The 27945-nt window shown below is 39.6% G+C and overlaps 1 protein-coding gene across 1 annotated transcript in view; it reads left to right on the forward strand.

The window, feature by feature from the left end:
- The window catches only part of Slc30a9 (solute carrier family 30 member 9), a 58354-nt gene that overhangs the window by 1643 nt on the left and 28766 nt on the right, over positions 1–27945 (forward strand). The window contains exons 2-7 of the mRNA XM_006974632.4: positions 7497–7661; positions 20962–21021; positions 23498–23597; positions 24458–24550; positions 24883–24965; positions 26514–26572. Coding sequence (XP_006974694.1) covers positions 7497–7661; positions 20962–21021; positions 23498–23597; positions 24458–24550; positions 24883–24965; positions 26514–26572 — 560 coding nt within the window. The remainder of the gene's footprint in view (positions 1–7496; positions 7662–20961; positions 21022–23497; positions 23598–24457; positions 24551–24882; positions 24966–26513; positions 26573–27945) is intronic.

Here is a 27945-nt window from a genome sequence, read left to right on the forward strand (position 1 = left end):
TCCGTGTAGCTTTGCGCCTTTCCTGGATCTCGCTCTGTAGACCAGGCTGGCCTGGAACTCACAGAGATCCGCCTGCCTCTGCCTCCCGAGTGCTGGGATTAAAGGTGTGTGCCACCACCGCCAGGCCTTTGTTACAGTATTTGAGAGAACAAGCATAACTGTGGTTAAATTTAAATATCGTGTGGAGAAAGTGCTGTTTAAGTTGGATGTGTGCTACAAGAAAAACTATTTGAAGCTCAAGCTTTTGTTTGGTTTTAGGAGCGGGGAGCCGGTATCCAAAACCAGATGATTTCCTTTCAGAAGAAATAAATTTTAGTTTCTGCTTCTAGAGTGCTTACCTGTCTAGTTAAGGCTTCTAAAGGATAAACAGAGGACGGACCAGGCATGGTGGTACATGCCTTTAGTCCCGGCAGAGGCAGGCAGATCTCTGAGTTTAAGGCCAGCCTGGTCTACAGAGTGAGTTTCAGGACAGCCAAGGGTACACAGAGAACCCCCAGTCTCGAAAAACAGCACAACAAAAAAAGAACAGAGGAGGAAACCACTGATGAAGTTGAGAAACCTCTGTGAAGGCAAAGAAGACAGGCAGTATTCAAGAGTTGAGCCACATGACGTAGTTTTGCATGTTTGCTAGCCATATTTTTAAAAATAAATTTATTTTATGTGCATTGATATTTTGCCTATATGTATGTGTGTGTGAGGGTGCCAGATCCCCAGGAACTGGAATTACAGACAGGTGTGAGCTGCCATGTGGGTGCTGGGAATTGAACCTACATCCTCTGGAAGAGCAGTCAGTGCTCTTAATCCCTGAGCCATCCCTTCAGCCCCTGGTAGCCATATTTTAAAAAGTAAAATGAGATTAATATACTTTAGCTAGTATATTAAAATATTCTTACATATAATTAAAAAACCTTGAGCTGTTTTCTAGTTTGTGTTGTCTTCAGAATCCAGTGTATTTCACACTTACAGCCCATCAGTTTGGACTAACCACACTCAGTGTGTCTATTGGACGGTATAGTTAGTATCTCTAATTTATAAAGAATTTTTACAGACTACTATACAAAACAATACAAAAATGGTCAAAGGGAATGAATGAAGCATATAGAATATACATATAGAAGTGCACATATGTTCTACAGACATAAAAATTATAGGTATGTATGTTTAAAGGATTTTACTGATCACTGCCTATCCTGCATTGGCTAAAATTTTTTTATTTATCATATACACAGGCCAGAAGAGGGTGCCAGATCTCACTACAGATGGTTGTTAGCCACCATGTGGTTGCTGGGAATTAAACTCAGGCCCTCTCAAAGAACAACAGCCAGTGCTCTTAACCACTGAGCCATCTCTCCAGCCCCACATTAGCTAAATTTTCTCTTTTTCTGTCTAAAGATTTTAGTGTGTGTGTGTGAGTATATGTGTGGGTATGTGTACTTGAGTTCACATGGAAGGCAACAGAGGGCGTTGAATCACTTGGAGCTTGAATTACTGGCATTTACAGTACTTAGCTGCTGAGCCATTTTTTCAGCCCCTTCAGATTTTCTTACTGATGATATGATATCCTTTATAGGAGATGCGGGAACTCTCTTGTACTAATTGGCAGCGGAAGTGAACATTGTTCAATAAATACATATTGAAATTCATATTCAGTTCATTACTGTATTAATAAATTAGAAATTTATTTGTAGTTACAGTATTTATATTATATTAGATGTTTTTATTGATTTTACTCCCTACCCCATCTTTTTGAGACAGGGTCTCAACATTTAGCCTAGGCTGACTTGGAACTTACGATCTTCCTGTCTCTGTCCCCACATCTTGAGATTGCAGACAGTTTCTACTTTTTCTTAACAAATGTAGAAGTAATTAAGCAAGACAGTAGAGATATAATCCAAGATGTAGTGCAGGGAGTTGTCAGTAGGTGCTCTTATTGCCTTGAGAAAACAAAAGGGTGGGGGAGGGGTGGCTTTTGTCATCCTGAGTGTTCAAATTGTATCATCAGTCATACTCTCCTGGGCTGGGCTGCTCTGTCTTGCTCACACCTTTGCTAGATGAGTAGGCAGGGTTTTCCTGCCGTGCTGGCTACCAGAAAGGATGCGAGTCAACAGGCTACTGAGTGTTGCTGTTACACAGACTGTCACATATCGTGACAGTGCTGTCGATAAGGTCTTTTTAAAAATAAATTGACTTGAAATGTTTATGTGTGTGAGTGTTTGGCCTACATGTTTGTCTGTGTATCACATGTGTGCAGTGCTCATGGAAGCCAGAAGAGGGTATTGGATCCCCTGGAATTGGAATTGTGGAAGATTATTAGCTGCCATGTGAATACTGGGAATTGAACCTGGGTACTCTGGAAGTGCTCTTAGTCACTGCGCCTTCTATCTAGATCTTAATGAAGCTCCAGATAGCTTATTGATACTTATACTTTTAGTTTCTTTTTATTGTACACTGGTTTTTGTTTGTTTGTTTGAGATAGGGACTCTGTATGGCTCTGGCTGTCCTGGAACTTACTATGTAGACCAGGCTAGAACTCACAGAGACCCTACTGCCTCTACCTTTACAAGTGCTGGGATTAAAGGTGTATACCACCACGCCTGGCTATCAAGTACATTTTTAATGGTTGAAACCATGTTGAGTTAGTCTCCCTTTTCACACACATTGTAAGATGGGATTTTTTATTATTAAGAATTTCTAGTGAGCTGGGCATGGTGGCGTATGCCTTTAGTTCCAGCACTCAGGAGGCAGAAGTAGGTGGATCTCTGTGAGTTCCAGGCCAGCCTGGTCTACAAAGCAAGTACCAGGATAGCTAGGACTTTTACACAGAGAAACTCTGTCTCAGAAAAAAAACAAAAACAAAAAACCCTCATGAGTTTGGCAGTGTGTGTGTATTCACACTTGCATGCACTTGGATGAACACGTACAGGTGTGGAGGCCAGAGGACAACCTTGGTTATCATTCTTCAGTTACCATCCACCTTGGTTTTGTTGTTGTTGTTTGTTTGTTTTAGAAAGGATCTCCTGGAGTGGAGCCCCCCCCCCCATGTGAGTAGACTGGCAGACAGTCCTGGGGATCCTCGTATATCCGCCTCTCCAGCGGGTGTCCCACTTTTATGTGTGTACTGGTGATTGAATTCAGGTCCTCATGCTTGTAAGCAAACGCTTTATTGATTAAACTGTCAGCCAGCCCAACTGCTTCGTGTTTAAAAAGTTATTATTTTATGTGTGTGCATGCGTGTATGTCTGTGTACTACATGTGTACCTCATCCCTGAGGATGCCAGAGAAAGATGTTGGATCCTCTGGGTCTGGAGTTACAGTTGGTTGTGAGCTACCATGTAGGTACTAGGAATTGAACCTAGATCCTTTGGGAGAACAGCTAGTGTTCTTAACCATTGAGCTATCTCTCCAGCCATGCTACTAATTAGTTTTTGATGTCAGTGTTTTAGAATTTGGAAGGAAGAAACTACCGAAATAGTCTCTTAGGTAAGGAGACTGACTGAAGCCCTAAAATTAGCTAGGAACAAATCCAAACTACAAGACGTCCTTTTGTTGGTTTTTATTGCAGATGTGACATACATAACTGAATTGTCAGTTTGTGGGGAAGAAAATAGGTTGGTTATTATTATTATTATTATTCTCAAAGTGAAAGCCAAGAAAATCAGTAGGTGACAAACTAGATTGGAGACGAGCAAGCAGTGGACACTAGCAGTGGCTATCAGGAGCCACAGAAGCACTAACAGTAAAATAAAAGCCGAGACTTGTCACTAGGTCCAGTTGTTGTGACTAAACCAGTTAGATCCCAGGAGTTCTACAACTTAGATGAAAACAGCCCTTAGGTATGCAGCAATGAGAAAACCTGGAGCACGAATCTTAAAAACAAGCCTTATTAATAAAATCAAACCTGAAGCTGGTATTGGGGTGAACGCTGGAAGATCAGAGAAACAGATCCAGCCACAGCTTCCTCACCTCACCAATTCCTCAGCTGATCCTGTTTCCTCAGACTGGAAGCCTCTGAGTCCTCATCGAAATGGATCTCAGCTGAACTGCTCAAAAGCCTAAAAGCTTAACCAGGCTCTAGTTCCTGGTCCTCACACCTTATATACCTTTCTGCTTTCTGCCATCACTTCCTGGGATTAAAGGCGTGTGTCACCATGCCTGGCTGTTTCCAGTGTGGCTTTGAACTCACAGAGAGGATCCAGATGGATCTCTGTCTCCAGAATGCTAGGATTAAAGGTGTGAGTGTCACCATTTTCTGGCCTCTATGTCTGTCTAGTGGCTGTTCTGTCCTCTGACCCCAGATAAGTTTATTATGGTGCACACTATATTGGGGAACACAATATCACCTGTTCAAGTAGAGCAGTAAGTGTCAGACTAAAGACTGATGTTCCATATGTAACTAATCTTAGATATCACCTTGAAGAAAGGTGTTAAGATTGGAAATATGTTTTACTAGAATTCTGCCAGCAGGAATTAATATGTTCAGCACTTCGTCCCACAGTGATTGATTACATTTTCTGCTGCTGTGTTAGGTGTTACATTGGTTTTATTGAGTCAGATGTGGACCTGTGTAGTTTTGCCCTGTAAGCAGTTTTCAGTTGTGTATCAGTGTCAAAGATATACCGGAAGCTGTTAATGCCTGGCGTTCTATTGAAATTAAAACTTAAGGTTGTTTCCAAACAGCTAGCAGGGGAGCTGTCTAAGATAACTGTATTTTAGAAGGACTTGAAGAGACCTCTACTGGCCAAAATAAAACCATTTGAGCATTACTTAAGACAGTGAGATGGATTGAAATATACAGCAAATCCTATTGAAATCTGGAATTATAACGAAATGTGCAAGCTAAAACCATGCCACCTCTGCAGCATGCTAGGCAATGCACTTACTGTTTTGAGAGTTGGTTCATAAAAGGAAAGAATTAAACACTGAGCCAGACTTAAGCTGTACTACTGAATAACCACAGAGTGGGAATTTTCTGTGTAAAGGTATTCTGACTGAATGGAGAAGTAATAAAATTGTAATTCTACAATTTAAAAGCTGCCTAATGAATAAATGGATCTAGCATTGAATAGCAGTAGACATTGTCTTAAATAAAGGGACAACTAGATATTAAGTGAGTTTTTCCTTTTACTGTGCTGGTCAAGGTCCAGCGCTCTGCCACTGAGGAACAGTCTTAGCCCACAACGGCCAGGCTGCAAAGAGGTTTCATCACCACTTACTTCCAAGGTGTTCTGCACATACAGCTGAATTCAGAAAAGGCCATCTCACACACACTGACTTGTGGGACATAAGATAGGTTAAATACCACCATGGGAGTTCAGTCAGTAAAGCCCAGACTAGAAAACTGCCAGGCAGAAATTCAGACAAACAACTTAGTTTATTCAGTATTTAAAGAATGCAAATTGAAAAAAAAAGGCATTGTATAGCTTTAAAATGCTTAAAAGAGATCTCAGGCACAGTATGGTTCTGATCACATAGAAATGAAAAATCATGTTTATGACAACTGGTCATAGACTTTTTTTTTTTTTAGAGAATTATTTATTGTTGTGTGGCTTTGTCTGATGTGCATTTGGAGGTATAAGAGCACACATGTTGGGGCTGGAGAGATGGCTCAGAGGTTAAGGGCACTGACTGCTCTTCCAGAGGTCCTGAGTTCAATTCCCAGCACCACATGGTGGCTCCCAACCATCTGTAATGAGATCTGGTGCCCTCTTCTGGCCTGTAGGCGTACATGCAGGCAGAACACTGTATACACGATAATAAATTAAAAAACAGAAGAGCACACATGTCATGGCACACTTGTGGAGGTCAGAAGACAACACTCTGGGGTTGGTTCTTAGTGCTTTGCTCCATTAACCCTCTCATCTACTTGGACCCTCCCCGCCACCCCTACCCTCCCAGATTTGCTGTCTTAGGGATAAGAAGTATGCTAAAATTTAATAAGCATAGGCAATTTGTTTTAACATATTTGAGATATTTTTTAGGAAAACACAGATTATCACTATAGGCAATTTTGACTTTACCAGTTGTGCTGAAATTTATTTTTGGATTCTCAGTCATCAGGAAAGGCAAACTAGATCCCAGGGTACAGGATTTCTCCCCACTCCCCCCCTTTCTCATTATCCCTTAACCATGCAGCCTTGGCTGGCCTGGAATTTGGTATGTAGACCAGGCTGGCCTCTGCCTCCCCAAGTGTTGGGATAGGTGGCATGCTCTCATATGTCCTTAATTCCCCTTCCTATTTCCTTAGTCTTTTTACTCTGCCTTAAGAATACCCACCAGTGGCCACAGTGAAGATGTGTTTGGTAGGTTATGTGTCTCAATGTGCAGGAATCCTCTACTGTTATTTTCTCGGCTTTTAGAAGTAGATGCTTATAACCAAAACCATGTTGGACTCTTAGTGATTTACCAGATAGACAAAGGAATAAATTGGCATCAGGGTTTTTCCCCCAAAATCATTGTTTTGGAAGTTCAGTTTTCAGCAATTAGATATCGTACCCCTCCAGCACCATGGTGCTGAGGATGGAAGGTAAGGTCCTGTTTCTGAGCTATGTCCTCCACCCAAGTGTCGGCTCTTCAGTGCCCACTCAGTGCTCACCACCTGTGTAAAAACTGGCTTTTCTCTGATGACACGCTTGGTTTCATATAAAACCTTAGAAATGATAACTTTTATCGAAATGTTCTTGAGTTCTTTGGAAAGCTGGCCTTGTGAGTTAGAGGAGATAGAGGTTCATTTTTCTGTCCTTCAGTGCAGTGGGGAGTCTCTTTAAAGCCACTGTCAACCAAGATGCAGCAGCTCACAGGCTTTGTGCCTCCTGTTCTTCTCTCAGAGTTCTCATGTGCTGGGCATTCGCCAAACGGTGATCGAATTATCTGATGAAAAATCAGACAACAGGGCTCTCTACTAATAGGATTCATTTATTGATCATGGAGAGGACTACATTCCAGCTCACAGAAAGAAGACATGGAATAATTCTGAGCAGGAAGCCCTCATGACCACCCCTCACCCAGAGTCTGCCATCTCTACATTATGCCAGCATACAAAATAAGAGAGTAGCTGTGGCCAGGCGCCTGTGGTGCCCACCTTTGATCCCATCACTCAGGAGGCAGAGCCAGGTGGATCTCTGTGAGTTTGAGGCCAGCCTGGTCTACAGAGCAAGATCCAGGACAGGCACCAAAACTACACAGAGAAACCCTGTCTCGAAAAACCAAAAAGAAAAGAGAGAGAGAGTATCTACTGTATACAATATACCACCTTTTGGAATAATTGAATGAGCGTTGTGTGTGTGTGTGTGTGTGTGTGTGTGTGTATGTGTGTATACACACACATTTGGAAACTATATGCATATACATATACTTTCCATATCAATATAAATTAGGTAAATGTTGAAATATTTGATTCTTATATCACTAAGGAAATGTCTCAAGTCAAGCATTTGGTTTGTTAACTGTATATTTGAGAGTTGTTTTGAAATTAAAGTGATTTTTTTTTTTCCTCTTAGGAAAAAATTTAATGACATTTGGAAGCTTTACATACATGGTTCCCAATAGTCACCCACATGTCTGTACTCTAAATAGAGTCAAGTTGTACTCTACAGATGTCCTCAAAGGAGGGCAGGGATCACAGACTCCAAGAGCTGAGAAAGTCCCAACACTCAAGGAAACAGGTATGTGTAAACAGAACGCTTCTTAAGATTTCCTGTGTAGTGGAAGAGTATAAAATTATTTGCTTCTTGAATAATAGAACTTGCTTCTGAAACTGTCTGGACTGGTGTGTGTGTGTGTGTGTGTGTGTGTGTGTGTGTGTGTGTGTGTGTGTGTGTGTGTGTGTGTGTGTATGCATGCGCGCACGTGCACATGCATGTGTGTGCACATGTGGAGCGGGGAGGACAACTTTGTGAGGTTGGTACTTCTTCCTCTTTCTATGAGTGTGAAGGAGCAAGCGTGGCTCACCCGATGTGTAAAAAGTGCTGTTATTCACTGAGTGTTTCATAAATCCATCAGCTCTTTTTTAAAATACACTTTATTTTGAGACAAGATTACATTTCCCAGGCTGGCCTTGAACTCACAGCAAGAGTCTGCAGCCAGGCTCTCTGCTTCCCAGACAGGAGGAAGAGCTGGGTGGGGAACAAGATGTGGCACCTGTTTAATGTAAACTCATTTGCCAGGTGAGATGTCATGCCACTGGCAAATGCTCAGGGTGGGGGTGAGGGTCTCACAGAGCTTGTCCCAGTAGGGTGTCTGTTAGTATCTATGAGGAGGCCTGAGCAGAGGCTGGATTTGTTTTTAAAATTTTGAAGGCTGGCTTGTTGCAAAATGGCAAACAGGTTGCAAAGGAGGGAACCTGAAAGCAGTAATGCCAGTAAGTATTTAGCTATGTGAATGACAGGGCTTTTTTCTGTTTGTTATTTTATGAGCATTGGTTGGTGTTTTGCCTGCATGTATGTCTGTGTGAGGGTGTCAGATCCCTGAGAACTTGAGTTACAAACAGGTAAGCTGTCATGTGGGTGCTAGGAGTTGAACCTGGGTCTTTTGGAAGAGAGCCAATGCTCTTGACCACTGAGCCATCTCTCCAGCCCCATTGTTTGTTTTTAATCCAGGGCCGTGCACATCATAGGCAGTTGCTAATATCTAAGCTACGTCTTCTAGTATCAACAACACTTTTTAAAAGGAGTACGTGAACTAATTAGAGCTTGGTAATCGAGTTAATAAAGGAGAGGGTCATATACAGAACAATGCCAATTGTGTAAATGATTTTATTGATTTCTAAAATTGCAAATATCAGGCCAGCAAGATGGCTCAGTAGGTAAAGATACTTGCTCCATGAACCTGAGTTCAGTCCCCATAATCCAGGCAGAGTTAGAAGGAAAGATCCAAGTACAAAGTCGTTCTTTGACTTCTACACATGTGCTGTGGCATGTGCCCCTCCTGTCTCTCATACATACATGCAAACACAAATAATAAAATGAAGTTTTAGAAATCCCAAAGTGAGAGGATATATAAGATTATTTGGTTTTGGACATCTGACCCTTAGGTAGCCATTGGATATCTTAACAGACACAGTGACTAGTTAAGTGGTTGACTATGCCATGAATCTGCAAGCCCACTGGTTCGTAACTGCTAGTCTGCTTTGAGACATCCTCTTTCCTTAGCTGGATTATGGCAGCAGTTGTCTCCCTGGGAGCCCTGGGTCTTAGTTACTGTTCTCTTGCTATGAAGAGACCATAACCAAGGTAACTCATAAAAGAAGGCATTTAATTGGAGCTTACTTACAGTTTCAGAGGGTGGAGAGTGTGGTGGCAGGCAGGCATGGTGCTAGAGAAGTTGCTGAGAGCTGCATTCTGATGAATAGGGGGAGAGAGAGAGAGAGAGAGAGAGAGAGAGAGAGAGAGAGAGAGAGAGACAGACAGACAGACAGACAGACAGACAGACAGACAGACAGACAGACAGACAGACAGACACTGACTGGGCCTTTGAAACCTCAAAGCCAACCCTTCCAACCTTCTCCAACAAGGCCATACCTAATCCTTCCTAAACAGTTCATCAGTTGGAGAGGGGGGGCAAGCATTCAAATATGTGAGCCTGTGGGGGGTATTTTTATTCAAACCACAACAACCTGCTTCTACTCTTTGCTTCTGTACTTGTTTTCCAGATAGCCAAAATGGTCTTTAAAAACCAGATTATAGGGCTGGAGAGATGGCTCAGAGATTAAGAGCATTGACTGCTCCTCCAGAGGTCCTGAGTTCAATTCCCAGCACCCACATGGTGGCTCACAACCATCTGTAATGAGATCTGGCACCCTCTCTTGTGTACATAATAAATAAATAAATCTAAAAAAAAAAAGAGTTTAAAAAAAAAACAGATTATATCACTTCCTTTTAGAGCTTCCTCTTGACTTCCATTTATCCACAGAACAAAATTTTTTTTTGTTTGTTTGTTTTTTAAAAAAATAAACTTTATTATAAAGAATTTACAAATAAAAAAAATCACATTTCAAAATGAACCAGACCTAAAGTCTATACATGTTAATGAACTTCTATACAGTTAGAGTAGACATTTGGAATTAGAAGTTGTGGAGTTTTACATTGTATTTTATATTTTTACTACCAAATACTTTTATGCACTTACCCACCACCCAAAATGAAAAATAACCTGAGTCAGAACCAGAAAAAGAACTTTACAGCCTCTTTTGTAACCTGCAACTTTAATATTTTAGAATTTTTTTTTTTTTTTTTGTGATATATATTTTTTATTTTACAATACCATTCAGTTCTACATATCAGCCATGGGTTCCCCTATTCTCCCCCCTCCCACGCCCTCCCCTTACCCCCAGTCCACCCTCCATTCCCATCTCCTCCAGGACAAGTCCTCCCCCGAGGACTGTGATCGACTTGGTAGACTCAGTCCAGGGAGGTCCAGTCCCTTCCTCCCAGACTGAGCCAAGTGTCCCTGCATAAGTTCCTGGTTTCAAACAGCCAACTCATGGAATGAGCACAGGACTTGGTCCCACTGCCTAGTTGCCTCCCAAACTGATCAAGCCAATCAACTGTCTCACCTATTCAGAGGGCCTGATCCAGCTGGGAGCCCCTCAGTCTTTGGTTCATAGTTCATGTGTTTCCATTCATTTGGCTATTTTTTTTTCAATAATTGAGTAAAACTGAAATTTATTATATGCCACAGTCGTCCTACGGACCTCCATGCTATATATATATAGCCTCTATGGTTCTATGGGTTGTGGTCTGATTGTTCATTTTATATCTAGAATCCACCAATGAGTGAGTACATACCATAACTGTCTTTCTGGGTTTGGGTTACCTCACTCAGGATGATATTTTCTAGTTCCATCCATTTGCCTGCAAATTTCATGCTTTCATTGTTTTTCTCTGCTGAGTAGTACTCCATTGTGTATATGTACCACATTTTTTTCATCCATTCTTCCGTTGATGGGCATCTAGGTTGTTTCCAGGTTCTGGCTATTACAAATAGTGCTGCTATGAACATAGCTGAGCATGTATCTTTATGGTATGTATCAGCATTCTTTGGGTATATGCCCAAGAGTGGGATGGCTGGGTCTTGAGGTAGTTTGATTCCTAATTTTCTGAGAAACCGCCATACTGATTTCCATAGTGGTTGTACAAGTTTACATTCCCACCAACAGTGGAGGAGTGTTCCCTTTGCTCCACATCCTCTCCAACATTGGTTGTCATTGGTGTTTTTGATCTTAGCCATTCTAACAGGTGTAAGGTGGTATCTCAGAGTCGTTTTGATTTGCATTTCTCTGATGATTAAGGATGTTGAGCATTTCTTTAAATGTCTTTCAGCCATTTGTAGTTCTTGTTTTGTGAATTCTCTGTTTAGCTCTTTAGCCCATTTTTTAATTGGACTGTTCAGTGCTTTGATGTCTAGTTTCTTGAGTTCTTTATATATTGTGGAGATCAATCCTCTGTCAGATGTGGGGTTGGTGAAGATCTTTTCCCAATCTGTTGGCTGTCTTTTTGTCTTATTGACTGTGTCTTTTGCCCTGCAAAAGCTTCTCAGTTTTGAGAGGTCCCATTTATTAATGGTTGTGCTCAGGGTCTGTGCTGTCGGTGTTTTATTTAGGAAATGGTCTCCAGTGCCAATGCGTTCAAGAGTGCTTCCTATCTTCTTTTCTATTAAGTTTAGTGTAACTGGATTTATGTTTAGGTCTTTGATCCACTTGGACTTGAGTTTTGTGCATGGTGACAGATATGGATCTATTTGTAATCTTTTACATATTGACATCCAGTTATGCCAGCACCATTTGTTGAAGATACTTTCTTTGTTCCATTGTATAGTTTTGGCTCCTTTGTCAAAAACCAGGTGTTCATATGTGCATAGATTAATGTCAGGGTCTTCAATTCGATTCCATTGGTCCGTATGTCGGTTTTTATACCAGTACCAAGCTGTTTTTATTACTATAGCTCTATAGTAGAGTTTGAGGTCCGGGATGGTGATGCCTCCAAGGGTTGCTTTATCGTATAGGATTCTTTTAGCTATCCTGGGTCTTTTGTTTTTCCATATAAAGTTGAGTATTTTTCTTTCCAAGTCTGTGAAGAATTGTGTTGGGATTTTGATGGGGATTGCATTGAATCTGTAGATTGCTTTTGGTAAGATTGCCATTTTTACTATGTTAATCCTACCTATCCATGAGCATGGGAGATCCTTCCATTTTCTGATATCTTCTTCAATTTCTTTCTTTAGAGAGTTAAAGTTCTTATCAAAAAGGTCTTTCACTTGTTTAGTTAGTGTTATCCCAAGGTATTTTATATTATTTGTGGCTATTGTAAAGGGTGATGTTTCTCTGACTTCTTTCTCAGCCCTTTTATCATTTGTGTATAGGAGGGCTACTGATTTTTTTGAGTTGATCTTGTATCCTGCCACTTTACTGAAGGAGTTTATCAGCTGTAGAAGTTCCCTGGTAGAGTTTTTGGGGTCACTTATGTATACTATCATATCATCTGCAAATAGTGAAAGTTTGACTTCTTCCTTGCCAATTTGTATCCCTTTGATCTCCTTTTGTTGTCTTATTGCCACAGAACAAAATTTACTCAAATAAAAAATTCAGTATCTTCCCTCTCAAAGTCTGCCATTGTGATGTCTATTCTTGGTTGTCAACTTGACTACATTTGGAATTAACTAAAACCCAAATGACTGGGCATACCTGTGAGGGACTTTTTCATAATTAGATCATTTGAAGTGGGAAGACCCACTTCTAATTAGGATCTTTGAGGTGGGAAGATACATCTTTATTCATGCATGTATGTATGTGTGTATGTGTGTGTTTTTTTTTTTTGTTTGTTTGTTTTTGTTTTTTTTGAGACAAGGTTTTACTCTGTAGACCAGGCTGGCCTGGAACTTGGATATCTGCCTGCCTCTGCCTCCCAAGTGCTGGGATTAAAGGCCTGTGCCACCACTGCCTGACATTGGAAGATAAACCTTTACTCCAAATCTTTTGAGGTGGGAAGATCCGCCTTTAATCTGGGCCACACCTTCTGCTGGCAGCCTATATAAAGGACATGGAAGAGGGAAGCAAGTCCACCCCTTCACTGGCATTAGAGCCTACTTCTTCGGGATTCCAGTGTTTACTGAAGACTAGCTGAGCCTGGTCTTCCAGCTGCATGGACCAAACACTATGGATTCTTGAATCTTCTGGTGGACAGACAGCCAATGTTAGACTAGATGGAACACAGCCTGTAAGCCATTCTAGTCAATCCTCTGACTTCCACACACGTCATAGCACACATGTGTACACTCACATATATACACACAAAATTAATTGGTTGATTGAAATTTTTAAGGAATTGGATATTAATAGTTGAAGGAATAAAAAGTGTAATGAGTCTCTTAAGTTCCAGAATTCAGCATGCTTATTATTAAAACACAGTAAAGGAAGAAACAGTTGATAAGATGACATAATTAAGGGCAAAATATATTGTATAGTGGTTTTCTTAGGTAAACATAAACTCAGACAAAAATATTGAATGTTGGTTCCACTATACAGTATCTTTAAAATTGACATCGATGAGTTTGTTTCCTTTTTCTCTGAGGACTGTAATAAAACTTTGAGTTTAATTATCTTATAATAGAAATACATTGTTTATTGACAGTTTTATTTTGGGCTCTTTTTCAAGATTTGCCTAGGCCAAATTAGACCTTGTTAGCTATCAGATAGACACCAAGTAATTGCTTGATTGAAAGATAATTTATATACTTAAGAATTTGAGATTGACTTTTGAATAATTCAAATCACATGGTGAAGCCAGGAGCAGCTCATTAAGGAGCAGAGGCTTGCTAAGACGTCCTTAAATTTTTAAGGAGCATTCAGATGGTTTGAATTTTAGTAAAATTAGTTTTAATTTTACTAATGACAGCGGATGTGTGGCAAACAGCCAGGATTTGAGCTTAAAACAAATGTCTAGAGGTATTCATGGATGGAATATCTGATTATTTGTGGAAATTATGAAGATTCTATACTAGCAAGTAGTGTGAGTTTATTAAGATGGTTGTGGTTTGTAAAATAAGTATTCATGCATGTGTGTGAGCCATTTACTAACCTCCTTGTTTGTGCTTCATGGCATTATATATATAGTAACATCTAGACAGTTCATAATGAGAATATTCACAAGTGTTCATCTGAGAGCAGCTTCTTGATGTGCTTTGGTTAAATGATTGTTGTGGGAGTAGAGTGGTGTTCCTGAAGCTTTTGACAGAATTGCTGTAGTCTGAGACCAGCCTGTATTGTACCAGATCAGAAGCTGTCTCAAACAAAACAGATTGAAGCTCTAGCTAATATTCCATAGGCATTCAAGAGAGAGAAGACAGAAAAATAATAGGTAGTTCATAGAGAGAATGGAGGGCTGAGGAAATTGGTCAAAGGATACAGTTTCCCATCAAGTGTGAGGACTGGAGTACAGATCCCCAGAATCCCATAAAGATAGATGCAGTAGAGCACCTTTGATCCCAGCATGCCTACAGCACAATGGGAAGAAGAGATGGGTGAATCCAGAAGCTCATGGGCAGCTTGCAGTAGCAAACAGCAAGAGGGTAGAAGTTGTCCTCTGACCTCCACATGATGCATGTCTATTCTTGTCCTACAGTAACGTTGAAATGTGCATATACACCACACAGAGACATCCCACACCTACAATTTTTTTTTGAGAGAAAATGGCCTTCAGAATTTGAGAAAAACAAGATTCCTTAATTAGAAGTATACTTTGTATCAGTTGGGAATGTTGGCATATGTGTTACATGGATATAATATTACCCAAGTAAGCAGGAAGTGCAGAGCAAGGAATTTCCAAAACTACAGAAATGACAGAGACAGGTGGCTGCCTGGGTAGTCCCACAAGGTTCCTCTGCAACATTGGGACATCCATCTTCGACCTATGGGCCTAGAATACCTGACAGACTTTTCTTTGAAGCAGGAATTTTGAAAGATTGTCCTACCCTGTCTTGGCAAAGTTCAGCAGTCACCTTCTTTTGTGTCCTGTTTGTCCAGTTTGGACAGCGTGCTGTCAGGAGTCAAGGCAAGCATAGTTTCTTGCCTAGTGACTAACTGCCACAATGAAGGTAAACTCCATATGGAGTTTCTTCAGTGTCCATCATCTTCTTTGAAATAGATTGGTGCTACCAGGAGTAGACATATTTCACTATCATAAAAAGCCTTATGTTATTAAAATATCTTAAATGTCATGTTCTGTAAGTATCTAAAGTATGTCTGTTTGACTTTGAAAACATACCTAACATGACTACAAGTTTGATTGTTATAGATGACTAACTACTAACCTGCATTTCTTAATTGTCCTAAATAGTTTGTAATAATAGCTTTCAAAGACTAGAACTTTACATTTTTTTATCAGTATACAAAAATCCATACCAATGTAAATGAGAGTAGTAGTTGCTTTTTAGTTTAGATTCTACCCTTTTTATCCTATCATTCCTATATCCCCCATTTTTTCTTTTCAGAAAGAGATCCTTGACTCTAACCTCCTTTGCTTATTTTTTTCTCTGACCATGACCAGTAACAACTTTCAACCAACCCCACCCCAAGCAATGATAAACATCCATAACCCACCAGATGACCAAAACCACCCACCCTACCTCTCGAGATGTGGACATCATGTTCTTAAAATTACTTCCTGTTGTTTGGGAGCAACAGCATCTTTAGGGACCCTCTGAGAAAACTGGGATAATGGTCAAGTCCTGAGAGAGCTATTTGTAGGTTTTTTGTTGTTGTTGTTGTTGTTCAGTCTCTGTGCAATGGTAAAGTGCAGAGCTTATCTGAAGTCCTGCCTGGAGTAGTCTGTGAGGTAGGACCATCAGACTAGCCATTTTGAAGTTGTTCAGGATGCAGATTTTTGAAGAAACTGCAACAGAGGCATTCTGAGAGGCTGGATGGATCACCTGGGCTACTTGTCTTCATTGGTGTCTGGTGTTTTGTTTTTTGTTTTTCCTGGAAACACATAAACTTCTTTGTATAAAGGTAACATACATATCTATATTAACACAAGTCTGGAATGTGCAGTATGCACAAAGATGATTTTCTGTTTTCTGTTTGAGCAGGTAAAAGACATCTGTCACCTTGGATTGTATACCCAAACTGTAATATAAATCTTCATTGATGCCATATGAAAGGATGGCATGTAATAATAAGTCATGAGGACTCTGTAGCCAACAAAATTTATCGTATCTCATTCGATTCAGAGCTGTTCCCATAGTAGAGGGGTAAACTTATGTGTCACCTGTCTTGGAGTTTTTCTTAGTTTCTTCCTTCATGTCTGCAGCCACGATTTTCAGGTGGTCTCCTCCAGTCAAATTTGATCTTTTTTAATTTTGAAGAAATCCATAGCCTTTCATTTCCTGTGGAAAAAGGACACAACCTCTACCCCAACACAACACATTTCCTGACTTCCACTCTGAAGTTAAGACATCCTTAAAAATATATAGGCTGGTTTAATTTAGCAGTTTTTTTCTACAATCCAGTGTCTTTCAGCAGTGTTTGTCCTTTGCTCATCAGCATTCAAAAAGTTCAAAGTCAACAAAGCACCATACAGGATCCAGACACCCAGTGTATTTCCCATCCTTACATGGCTTATTTTTATATCACTTTACTCATTTCTTTAAAGACTTTACTGTATTATTTTTAAACTTTTTTTTATTTCTGTGACTGTCTATACCTATTTTCTTTTCTTCAGCGTCTAAGCACATTTTAAGCCTATATTGTACCTGTCTTTTCCATCTGGACCTGACTCTTTGCATGCTTGCAGCGTTTCTCTAACTGCGAGTCAAGCCATCCATGGCTGGCTCTACCCTCCTCAGGTTGGTCCAGCAAACTACCTGACTGGTTCTGGGCTGCAGCTACTGTTTGCCCTTCCGTGAGAGCCAAGCCTCACAGCCACAGGCATTGGCTGAGCCACGTTTACCAGCCCCAGCTCCCATACTGCAGCAGACTTTCTACCTAGTGCCAAGCAGCTTGCCAGCAACTGCACAGCAGGGCCTCTTAAAGGAGCCACTCCTGCCTCTACACCACAAGCACTGTGACTGCCTAGAGACTGCATTTACCAGGAAGGCACGTCCAGCTCCATGTTGGGGACTTTTTTTCCCGGCTTTCTCAGGCCCTATGTGGATATACATGGTCTCCACATTGAGCACCAAGTGATGTTTGTCAGTTAGCAGCTGTACTTGGGTCTACTTAATTACTATCTGCTGTCCCACAGCCCTGCAGTCAGGGACCCACTTGTCACTCAGGCCACAGCCTGGAGGGACTTCTGGTCCCACAACTCTGGCTCTGCCATGGCTATGATGGGTAGATTTTAATAAATCTCTATTCTATTTATCAACAAAGACTTGGGAGTCAGATCTTGGGGTGAAAACCTGCTAGATCAGGGAGGCCAAGAAGCAATCAGCTGACCTTCCTTTTTGGCCAGAGACCCAGCAAGAGACAAGTCTCTCTGCTCTTCTGAAACTAAAAAGAAGTTCTGAACTCCAAGTCCCACCCTTTAACCCTGTGCATCTCTCCATATTCCTGGCTCCTCCAGACTCTCTGTAGCTATTTCTGGCTTCACCCCCTGAACCAAGGTTGATATATTTAATTAACACAAATGCAAACTTGGGGTTTACACTGTGATCGAATATCCCACAACAAGTACATTTGGACTATTGAGCAGGATAAGAAAGAGAATCCATCTAGACATCTAGAGAAACCAGAGTGGAAAACCAGACCAAGCAACAGTTCTACTTAAGAGCTGCCCGACAGAGAAACCAGAATGCTGTGAGTCTAGTTGTTGCTCATTTGAAATAAACATTTTATATCAGCAGTATGCAGAAAACCATGGGAATGCTCCTTGGGAATGATAGCTTTGAAATCATGAGAGGAAAACTGAACATTACTCTGTAATTTCATGCTGATTTAAAGGTGAAAATAAGCGTGTTATTACGCATAAAAGTGGATGTTACAAACCAGCCCACTCAGACTTAAGAACATTGTTAAATTAGACATTTCCTTAAGTTGCAAAATAAACTCAGGGGAATCAGAATATGATAGATAAGATAGTGAAGAACAAGAAATGGATAAATCATGTTGATAAAATTAAGTATTAATAATAGAAATAATAAATGTTCTTTTGGTATTTAATATTAAAACTTTAATCTAGAGTGGTATGCAAGATTTTTCTTGTTATAGAGTAGAGTGGAGATACTATTTGCAGAGGCTGAAAGATTTACAGGAAATATTCTATGTATACTAAATTAAAGAATATAAATATAAGTTTATAAATTCCAAGCCAGCAGTTGGAGGGTGGGATGGGAGGAACATATGGAAAATCGATGGTCTCTAAGAACAGGTGGCAGGAAATGTGAAATACAAATAAAAGCAAAGAAAAAGGACAGTAACCTGGGAACAAACACCACAATCAAATGGTTGCATTTAATGCTGTGCGCATGTTGCAAAGAGGTGGAAACACAGACTTCTTTGTGTTCTGGTCCTCTCCTTGTCAGCTGCCCCAAGACTTGTTCTTGTGCTTTATCTTCTAACTGTACCAGCAGTTTTCCCTTCCTTGAAATACAGTCAGCCCTTCCTTGATTCTGTTCTCTCTCGGCTTCTGCTGAGAACCGATGGTATTCTTTCTCCGTGCTTGCCTCTTCCATTGCCCCCTCCTCATTTTTCCACAGAAAGGATTCATCAGGAGGTTCCCATGGCTTTCATGTTGCTAATTACTCAGTATTTGCTGTGAGATCCTTCGTTTTGCCTCACTGTAAAATACACAGCTGCCTATTTATGAATCAGATATCATTGTAAACATGAAGGCAGTACAGGAAACGATTAACAGAGCACATCGGACCAATAGAAATGTCTTAGGTTTCGATCCTGACTGTTTCCAGGTCTAAGATATCAGCTGTGCAGTTATAGGACCTCTTTACCTGTTTGCTCATAAAAAGGAAATATAGTTTCTCTCTGCTTCAGTTTCTTTGTAATAATACCTATGCCAAAGTGATTTTGTGGGAACTAAATATAGTAGGCCACTTAAGTACATTGGATAATGCACAGCACCAATTAAATGCTGAGTAGATATTGTCTACGATCAAGCTATGATTAAAATATGGAATCCTCTTACTGAATGAAGTCATAGTAAAGAAAATGTTTTAAGGGTGAATGAAGTTTTTATTGCAAAATATATTTTATATTTATGCATTTATATTTATATATTTTATGTATCTTTAATAATTTAAATTATTAACTTTAAATACATATATTAATATATGTGTTATATATTTATACATTGTAATATTATTTTAAAGTTAAAAGTAAAATTAGAATTTTGGAATTCACTAACCGGCCAAAGAACTTTTTGATAGCATCCGTCTCTGATTAGCGTTTACCATGTGTATCCAAGTCATTATCCTGGAGTTTGCTGCTTTAGTGCCATGGTTTAAAAACCATGGGGGTTGGGGGTTTAGCTTAGTGGTAGAGCGCTTGCCTAGCAAGTGCAAGGCCCTGGGTTCAGCCCTCAGCTCCGGGGTGGCGGGGGGGGGGGGCGGGGGGGGGGAGAGAAAAAATAAAAACACAAACAAGCTAGCTGAGGTATCAGGTGGCTTCACAGCCTTACCTCCAGTTCCGGGGGATCTGATGCCCTCTACTGGCTTCCACAGGCTCCTGCATGCGTGTGGTGTTTATGAACTCAGGTAGGCATACACATCACATAACTAACAAATATATCTTGGAAAAGGGAGGTGAAGGGAATAGCTTAGCATATTTGTGTATTCTAAATTGCTTAGTCTGTTTTTTGAACTTTGTTGCGATAGCTTTACGTGTATTCTTTGAGATTTTGTTTGTTTGTATTTTCATTAAGGTTTTTTGCTAGATTTATCCTGACTATTGGTGTATTGGTGTGGTTGGTATTTTCAAAGAGATAATTATAGCAATACTGTGAGGGCTGTTTGTTGCATGAATTAAAGAAGTTGACACAACAGTAGTATTTGGCTCACAGTGAGCACTTAAAGAAAGAGCGGTTACTGTGTTTCTCACCACTGTGTATAAGATGACCAGTGAATGTAACATTCGTAGTCTGTCCTTTTGCTGCTGGGCATTTTGTTGTTTGCAGTTTTTGAAGCAGCAGAGTATTGCCGGGAATACCACACTCCTCTCTTCTGCTGCTCTTGTGCAAGGATTTTTTAGCTCTGCTGATCTGGAAGAATGACTGGGTCATAATTTTGATAGTTGCTGGTGCCTGTTGCCACAGCAGCCATATTCCCATCCTTCCACACCTTTACCTAAATTGGGTGTTGTGGTTTTTCGGTTTCCCTCGTGTAATGGTTGTAAATTGGAATTCTTTGGTTTCATTTGAATTCAGTTAATGAAATAATCACCTTTTCATACATCTAATGGTAATGCATAATTGATTTTCTATGTGTGTTTGTTCTAAAGCCTATTTTAATGAAATTTTTTTCTCTTTTTGGTTTTTCGAGACAGGGTTTCTCTGTGTAGTTTTGGTGCCTGTCCTGGATCTCGCTCTGTAGACCAGACTGGCCTCGAACTCATAGAGATCTTGCCAGCCTCCCAAGTGCTGGGATTAAAGGTGTGTGCTACCACCTCCCAGCCCTTGTTTTCCTATTTTTAAATGCACCTACACTATCAGTATTACATGGAACACATCAATGCTTTGTCTTACCCTTTAAAACAAGTCCTTGACAGTTTTCTGAAAGGCTTTGGCATGTGTGCGGATGCTGAGTTTACTGAATGCTTTGTCTCTAGTTCTTGACATGATTCCATGCCTTTTCTCCTGCAGTTCATTAATGAGGGGATAAATAGCGTATGTGAAGTCTGATACCTTTATATTTTATAGAGTGAATTCAAGTAGTTTGTGATAATATGATTATTGTTACACATTGTAATAAGTTACAGTTTTATTGGAAAACTTCAATGTAAACTTGTTTTAATAAACTTTGCAGCAGAAAATATAGGCGCAGAACTCAAAGCTCCACTTAAACAAGATCCTCTCCAAGTAAGAGGTAAATATATTTTATTCGATGTTTTAGTATGTGGGTATATATAAACATACAGAATTTATGTGGAGGTCTTTAATGTTATTCTAAGAACGTAGAATAGTTTGCTTTTATTTAAATAGATTGACCATAAATTTTTATCCTATTTGTATGCTACTTTACGCTGAAGTTTATTTTTCATTTTGATGACAAATATTTTAAAAGTGTAAGGAACCAAAATCTTCAGTTTGTTTTACTATTTTTAGAAAAGTAATGTTGTTAAAGAACAAGAGGCCTGCCGGGCGTTGGTGGCGCACGCCTTTAATCTCAGCACTCGGGAGGCGGAGGCAGGCGGATCTCTGTGAGTTCGAGGCCAGCCTGGGCTACCAAGTGAGCTCCAGGAAAGGCGCAAAGCTACACAGAGAAACCCTGTCTCGAAAAACCAAAAAAAAAAAAAAAGAACAAGAGGCCAATACCTTCAGCTGTAGTGTGTTTAAATTCCGGTGGAGTCTGGCTGTTAGTTCATGAAGTCAGGAGGTCTGTGCAGTCTGCCGCACTGGTGTCGGACGAAACAGGTTCCATTTCGGCTCTCACACCTACCAACTGTCTAATCCAAGGCAACTTATTTAACCCTCTGACATTTCGCTTACTTCTCCATAAGATGGTAAAAAAGAAAACTTACTCATCAGGGGGGTCTTTGAAGATTACACGTGCAAATAGTTAAGTAATCAAGAGTCATCAGCATTTGGACTGTGTGCGTGTGATTTGCCTGTGATTGCAGCCTGTCAGAGGCTAGGGCAGGGTCCCAAGTTACATGGTGAAACCTTCTTTTCATTAAAAATATAGTGCTGGGATAGCAGTGGCCACTGCCACCATCATCCATAATCTGAACTGGGATAGGCCAGCAGGAATTACTAGCTGTCTTGAAGGATTTTTTTTTTTTTAAAGAATGAATCCTTTTAAGGAAAGATATAATTTTCTTTTTAGTACTAGGATAGCTCATAGCCAGCTTTTTGGTTTTAGAATGATGGAAATAAAGTTCCTTAGAGATTTGAAATTCAGGCAGAAAGTAACCTGAATGCCTTCATATATTTCTTCAAATAAAGTTTTGGCTTTTGTATTAAACTTCATTCTTGAATTGTTCTTAGTAAGATGTATTTTGCATTTAATTTTAGTGCTGATGTATTATTGTTTTCAGAGGGTTTTTATTTATTTATTTATTTATTTCTTACGGATACAGTGTTCGGTCTGCACATATCCCTGCAGGCCAGAAGAGGGCGCCAGATCTCATTACAGATGAGGCACCATGTGGTTGCTGGGAATTGAACTCAGGACCTTTGGAAGAGCAAGCAGTGCTCTTAAATTCTGAGCCATCTCTCCAGCCCCCCCCCTTTTTTTTAAACCCACAGAAATGAGTCATTTTAGATTTAATTTTGCTCTTTCAATTTGGAAGTAAATAGAAAACTAGGATTGAGAGGTAGCATCTGATAGGGAGAGAATAGGTGACAATTGAATGCAGAGCACAAGCTTCTGTTGTCTTAATCTTGTTCAGATGTTTGTATAGTTATATACGTCATGTGACAGAAAGTCTTACTCTGTATGCTTTATTTTTTTGTTGTGGTTGTTTTTGGAATTTTGTTTGTTTGTTTTTTGAGATGAGGTTTCTCTGGGTAACAGCCCTGGCTGTCCTGGAATTTGCTTTGTAGACCAGACTGGCCTCAGATCCATCTGCCTCTGACTCCCAAGTGCTGGGATTAAAGGCATGTGCCACCCTGCTTACATGCTTTATTGATATAGAGAGGTAGTATATAATTTTATAACTCACAAACTATAATCTGTATCATATTTTTGTGTCTGGCAGTTTGATACCCAACAGTTAGACAGTCGTTTAGTAGAAGGTAATATTTTCCTATAATTTGTAAACTTTCTGCCATTTTTGATTGATAGAAATATTTCTTAGTTCTCTTCAGTCTTCTTGTGTGAAATTATCCATTGGCCTTAAGTTTTTTTTTAACAAGAAATGTTACTTAATGACTTAGAAAACATATAGATTATTATATATAAGGGAATCAAAACATTTTATTAAAGTTCCTATTCTATATTCAGTATTCTTTATTACTTTCTGTTTGGACTGTTCATGAATGCTGGTTCCACTCCACAGTTTATAAAACACTGAACTATTCTGTAATTTTTATTGAAATCTCATTTGTACACAGACCCAAAGCAACTTAAATTGTTTTAATGCATTAGACAGAATGGTGCTGATACAAGGTGTCTACTAGATAAAGGTTGGTGTTTTAGCATCAATTAGAGATGAACTGTAGAGATAAAAGCTAGATTTATGATTCATCCTAGTTTTCTATACTGGAGGAGACATTTCTTTTTTCTCAATACCATCTTATACATCAAGAGAAAATAACAACTGTGAAATTCAACAAGTATTCACTTTCCAATAAGACTTTCAATGTGCATACTTATGTATTTCTTTATGTTTCTGGTTTAGTCAAAGCGGTCCTTAAGAAAAGTGAATATGGATCAAAATACACTAAGAATAATTTCATCACTGGAGTAAGAGCAATAAATGAGTTCTGTCTTAAATCCAGGTACAGTAATTTCTTTCAATGTAGTACTCTGTGCAAATAATGTGGCCCTTTGTCTTTTTATTAATTTTCAAAATTAGCATGAAAATAATTGTTTATTGCTGTCACAAAATTTCTATTTTGTGACAGCAATAAACAATTCCAGTGACTAAATACAAAATAATGATCTAATATATTTAGTGATCTAAATATAAAATAACTCTAATAGTGACTTGATGAATATAGAAACCTTATAGAATTTAAGAGAAAGAAAAGTGATTACAAATGTGACTTAGTCATTTCTAACTTGTGGAAATTTAATTAATTGTGCTTGTGTGTGCATGTGGGTGCATGCTATGGTGCATGTGTGGAGGTCAGAGGAAAACTTGTGGGTCTGAGGGACCCAACTCAGGCCATTAGGTTTGCCAGCAAAGACCTTTACCTGCTGAGCCATCCTGCTGACACTTAGTTTAGATTCTTAAATAGAAAAGCGGTACTCGTGTATATTCTAATTTTTACGTCTCTTATAAGTGCCAGTCATTATGCCCACAGTACAAGTCTCAATGTGGGCACTGCAGCTGCCAGCCAAGCAGTGATGAGGCCTGACTGTGAGGTTTCTGATGAGATCCCATGCGCTCAGGGTCACAGGTGTGGGAGTGGAGTCGATGTGGTATTCTTCTATGTAATCTATAGTGTTCTTCATCAGCGAGTATCTTTTTTACTGTGTCCGGACTATTTTTATATTAAAAATGCCATCTTTAGACTGATGTTTAGAACTGTACAGGTCCTTTCTTTCAAGATGAGGGTCACTGTAATTGTTTACTGTCTTTAACCTATAAGCTATAGGCATTATCTGAATCGTTTCAACACGTTTCTTTCTCCAGTGATTTAGAACAACTTCGAAAAATCAGACGACGAAGTCCCCACAATGATACCGAGTCCTTTACTGTGTTCTTGAGGTCAGACGTGGAAGCAAAGTAAGAGTGCAATTCCTTCCCGGCTGAGTGCGTGCTGCGTTTGGGGCTATAATAGCATTCTCAACAGTCTTCCAGACGACGTGTTTCTAAAATGATGTTTGCTTTTTATCTGCACCTTGTTCTTCTGTATGTACTAGCTAAGGAAATATGTCCTCGTTTGGAAGAACATTGCATATGAGTTTATTTGAATTGCTTAGCTTTGACTCAGAAGTTTAAGTGCTTTTTTTAAATAAGCTTCTTATATAGTTACAGTTCATTTATATTTAAATACAGTTATAATAAAGTACTTTCAAATGCTTCTTGGTGGTAACCATGCGTGTTTGTATACACAGAGCTTTGGAAGTTTGGGGAAGCCCTGAAGCTCTTGCCAGAGAGAAAAAATTGCGTAAAGAAGCAGAAATAGAATACAGAGAACGTAAGTAGTTTCAATTTAAGGCTGGGTTTGTAACATCTAGGAAAGAACTGTGCCCCATAGCCGGGTAGTCTCTAGTGCTTGCTTGCGCATCAGGGTTTGACTCGATCGCTCCAGCAAGTGCCAGTTTTCACTGTGGGAATTATTTTAAAACACAGACTCAGTTTGGTTTTTCTTGATAACTTTCTAAGCTGATAAGAGGAAGTTAGGCCGGGCGGTGGTGGCGCACGCCTTTAATCCCAGCACTCGGGAGGCAGAGGCAGGCGGATCTCTGTGAGTTCGAGGCCAGCCTGGTCTACCAAGTGAGTTCCAGGAAAGGCGCAAAGCTACACAGAGAAACCCTGTCTTGAAAAACCAAAAAAAAAAAAAAAAGAGGAAGTGAAAAAACACTTGTTATAGTTTCTGCTGAACAGTACTGGAAACACTTTGGATCTGATTTAAAGATTACCATTATGAAAGTGATAGTTACTACTTTGTTATAGAAAGTATTGATTCAACCACCACATTCATTCATTCATTCAGCAAGTATTTATCAAAGTCAGGCATAAATAAGAAACTATCTTTAACTACAGACACAGTGAGGCTCTCAGAGAGCTGAGTTTAGTGGTTTGGAGTTTAGGTTTAGGGCACTGGAAGATTTATATTTTTACATGGTTTCAATTATATAAATGTATTTATTGATGCCAAAAGTATATGTATTTATGACTCAAAAAGAATGCAGTTTGATTTCCCAATACTCTCAAACAAATACAGAAATATAGAGTGCTTTCTTTCTTTTTCTGTAATACTTTTATATTCCTTCCTAGAGATAACAGTTATTGATAGATATTCCTTTCAGAATATTCCCAATACATTTTAAAATTTATATATATACTCTTTAAAAGATTATTTTATGTATTTGTATGTGTGCATGTCTTTGTGAGTATATGCATATGTGTGTGCAGGTGCCCCCAGAGTCCTGAAGAAGGCATCCAGTCCCTTGGTGTTGGAATTATAGGCATTTGTGAGCTCCCCGACATGGGTGATAGTGCTGGGATCCAAACTCTGGTTCTCATCATTGAGCAGCAAGCTCTTTTAACTGCTGGGCCATCTCCCCAGCAGCCGGTACACACACATTTTAACATAATATAAATGGGAAGGTACCGTGCGTATACATATACTTGTACATCTTGTTCTTCCTAGATACCAGTGTAATCCTGCTTTCCCATGTCTGTGGAAAGAAACCTCCTGAATACATTCCTTCAGATGAGGGGTGGGGTGGGGTGGTCAGGGTCTCACATAACTCAAGTCAGCCTCAAATTTGCTATGTAGCCAAGGTTAATTTAGAATTTCTGATTCTCCTGTTTACACCCCTGAATGCTAGGATTACAGGAGTGTGCTACACCTGGCGTACATGGTTCTGGGTAATGAACTCTGTACATGGTAACCAAGCACTCTAGTTACTGAGCTACACCCTTAACCATTTAACACAGTCTTAAAAAAATAGTTGTATTAATATAGACTGATTAGTAAGAATATATATGACCTAAACTTATCTTCTGATTCCTATAGGGCTGTTTAGAAACCAAAGAATATTAAGAGAATATGGTGATTTCTTGGGAAACACAAAGGTGAGGATATCATTTTAATTATGCGTACATGTTATTTGACAAACTGAATACAATGTTAAATGTCTATGATCATAATCCAAGAAATTATAGCAAGTCTTTGATCATAGGCCAACATTTTTCTTGAGCACACTGTAATTAACTAAATTAATGTCTATTCATTTCTGTTTAGTTTTCTTGAAATTAAAATTGTGACATTGCTTTCCTAGGATTCTTAAGCATATATAGATAAAGGAGATTGTTTGCTTACTTTTTAGAAGGGTTTTCTGTCTTTCATATCTTATATCTCTCATGCATATGCATATATATCCATACATACACAGACATATGGATGAATATAAAAGCTCCTTAATTGCCTTTGTCTTCATCTTCTACTCCAGTTCTGAGTCCGCACTGAGGCTGCCAGCTCTGCTTTTGCACATGAAGGCATCTCTTGAAAGAGAATCACACAGCCAGTTTGATTGTTCTTTATTCTTTGGCTGTATGTACATCGTCAGTGAACATTCCGTGTGACTTCCTTAGTATATTCTCTCGCTGTGAAATAGCTTAGTGTATGCCTTTCCCTCCAGTCCCAAACTTCCTGCAGCCTTACCTTTCACCTCTCAGCTACCAACTCTGCTTCATACTTCACGGAAAAACAAAACAGATGTACAAGTGGCTCCTGACATAAAGTGGTTCACTTTGTAATTTATTGACTTGATGGTGTGGAATCAAAAGCATATGGCTATTCTGTTTTTAATTTCTATGTAGTATTCAGTTAGTTATAGTCAATATTTCATTCAAATAGGCTTTGTACTAGATGATTTTACTCAGTACTAGGCAGATGTAAGAGTTTTGAACACATTTGAGGCAGGCTAGGTATGCTATGATCAGGTTAGATGGATTAGATGCATTTTCAGTGTTCGGTATTTTAAATTTTTTTTTTTTTTTTTGTTTTTCGAGACAGGGTTTCTCTGTGTAGCTTTGCGCCTTTCCTGGAGCTCACTTGGTAGCCCAGGCTGGCCTCGAACTCACAGAGATCCACCTGGCTCTGCCTCCCGAGTGCTGGGATTAAAGGCGTGCGCCGCCCGGCTAAGGTTGATTTTTTTTTTTTTTTTTTTGAGCTGAGGATCGAACCCAGGGCCTGGCGCTTGCTAGGCAAGCGCTCTACCACTGAGCTAAATCCCCAACCCCCGGTATTTTAAATTTGCGATGGTTTATAGAGAACTAGTCCTGTAAGTCAAAGACTATTTTTAATTTGTTGAAAGTACCTCATTCTTTCTTTTCTTTTTTTTTAACTTTTATTTTTCTCTCATATGCTACATCCCAATTGCAGTTTCCCCTCCCTTCACTCCTCCCAGTTCCTCCCCCTACCTCTCCTTCCCCCCAGATCCACT

Source organism: Peromyscus maniculatus, chromosome 10 (genome assembly GCF_049852395.1).
Source record: "Peromyscus maniculatus bairdii isolate BWxNUB_F1_BW_parent chromosome 10, HU_Pman_BW_mat_3.1, whole genome shotgun sequence".
Classification (NCBI taxonomy): Eukaryota; Metazoa; Chordata; class Mammalia; order Rodentia; family Cricetidae; genus Peromyscus; species Peromyscus maniculatus.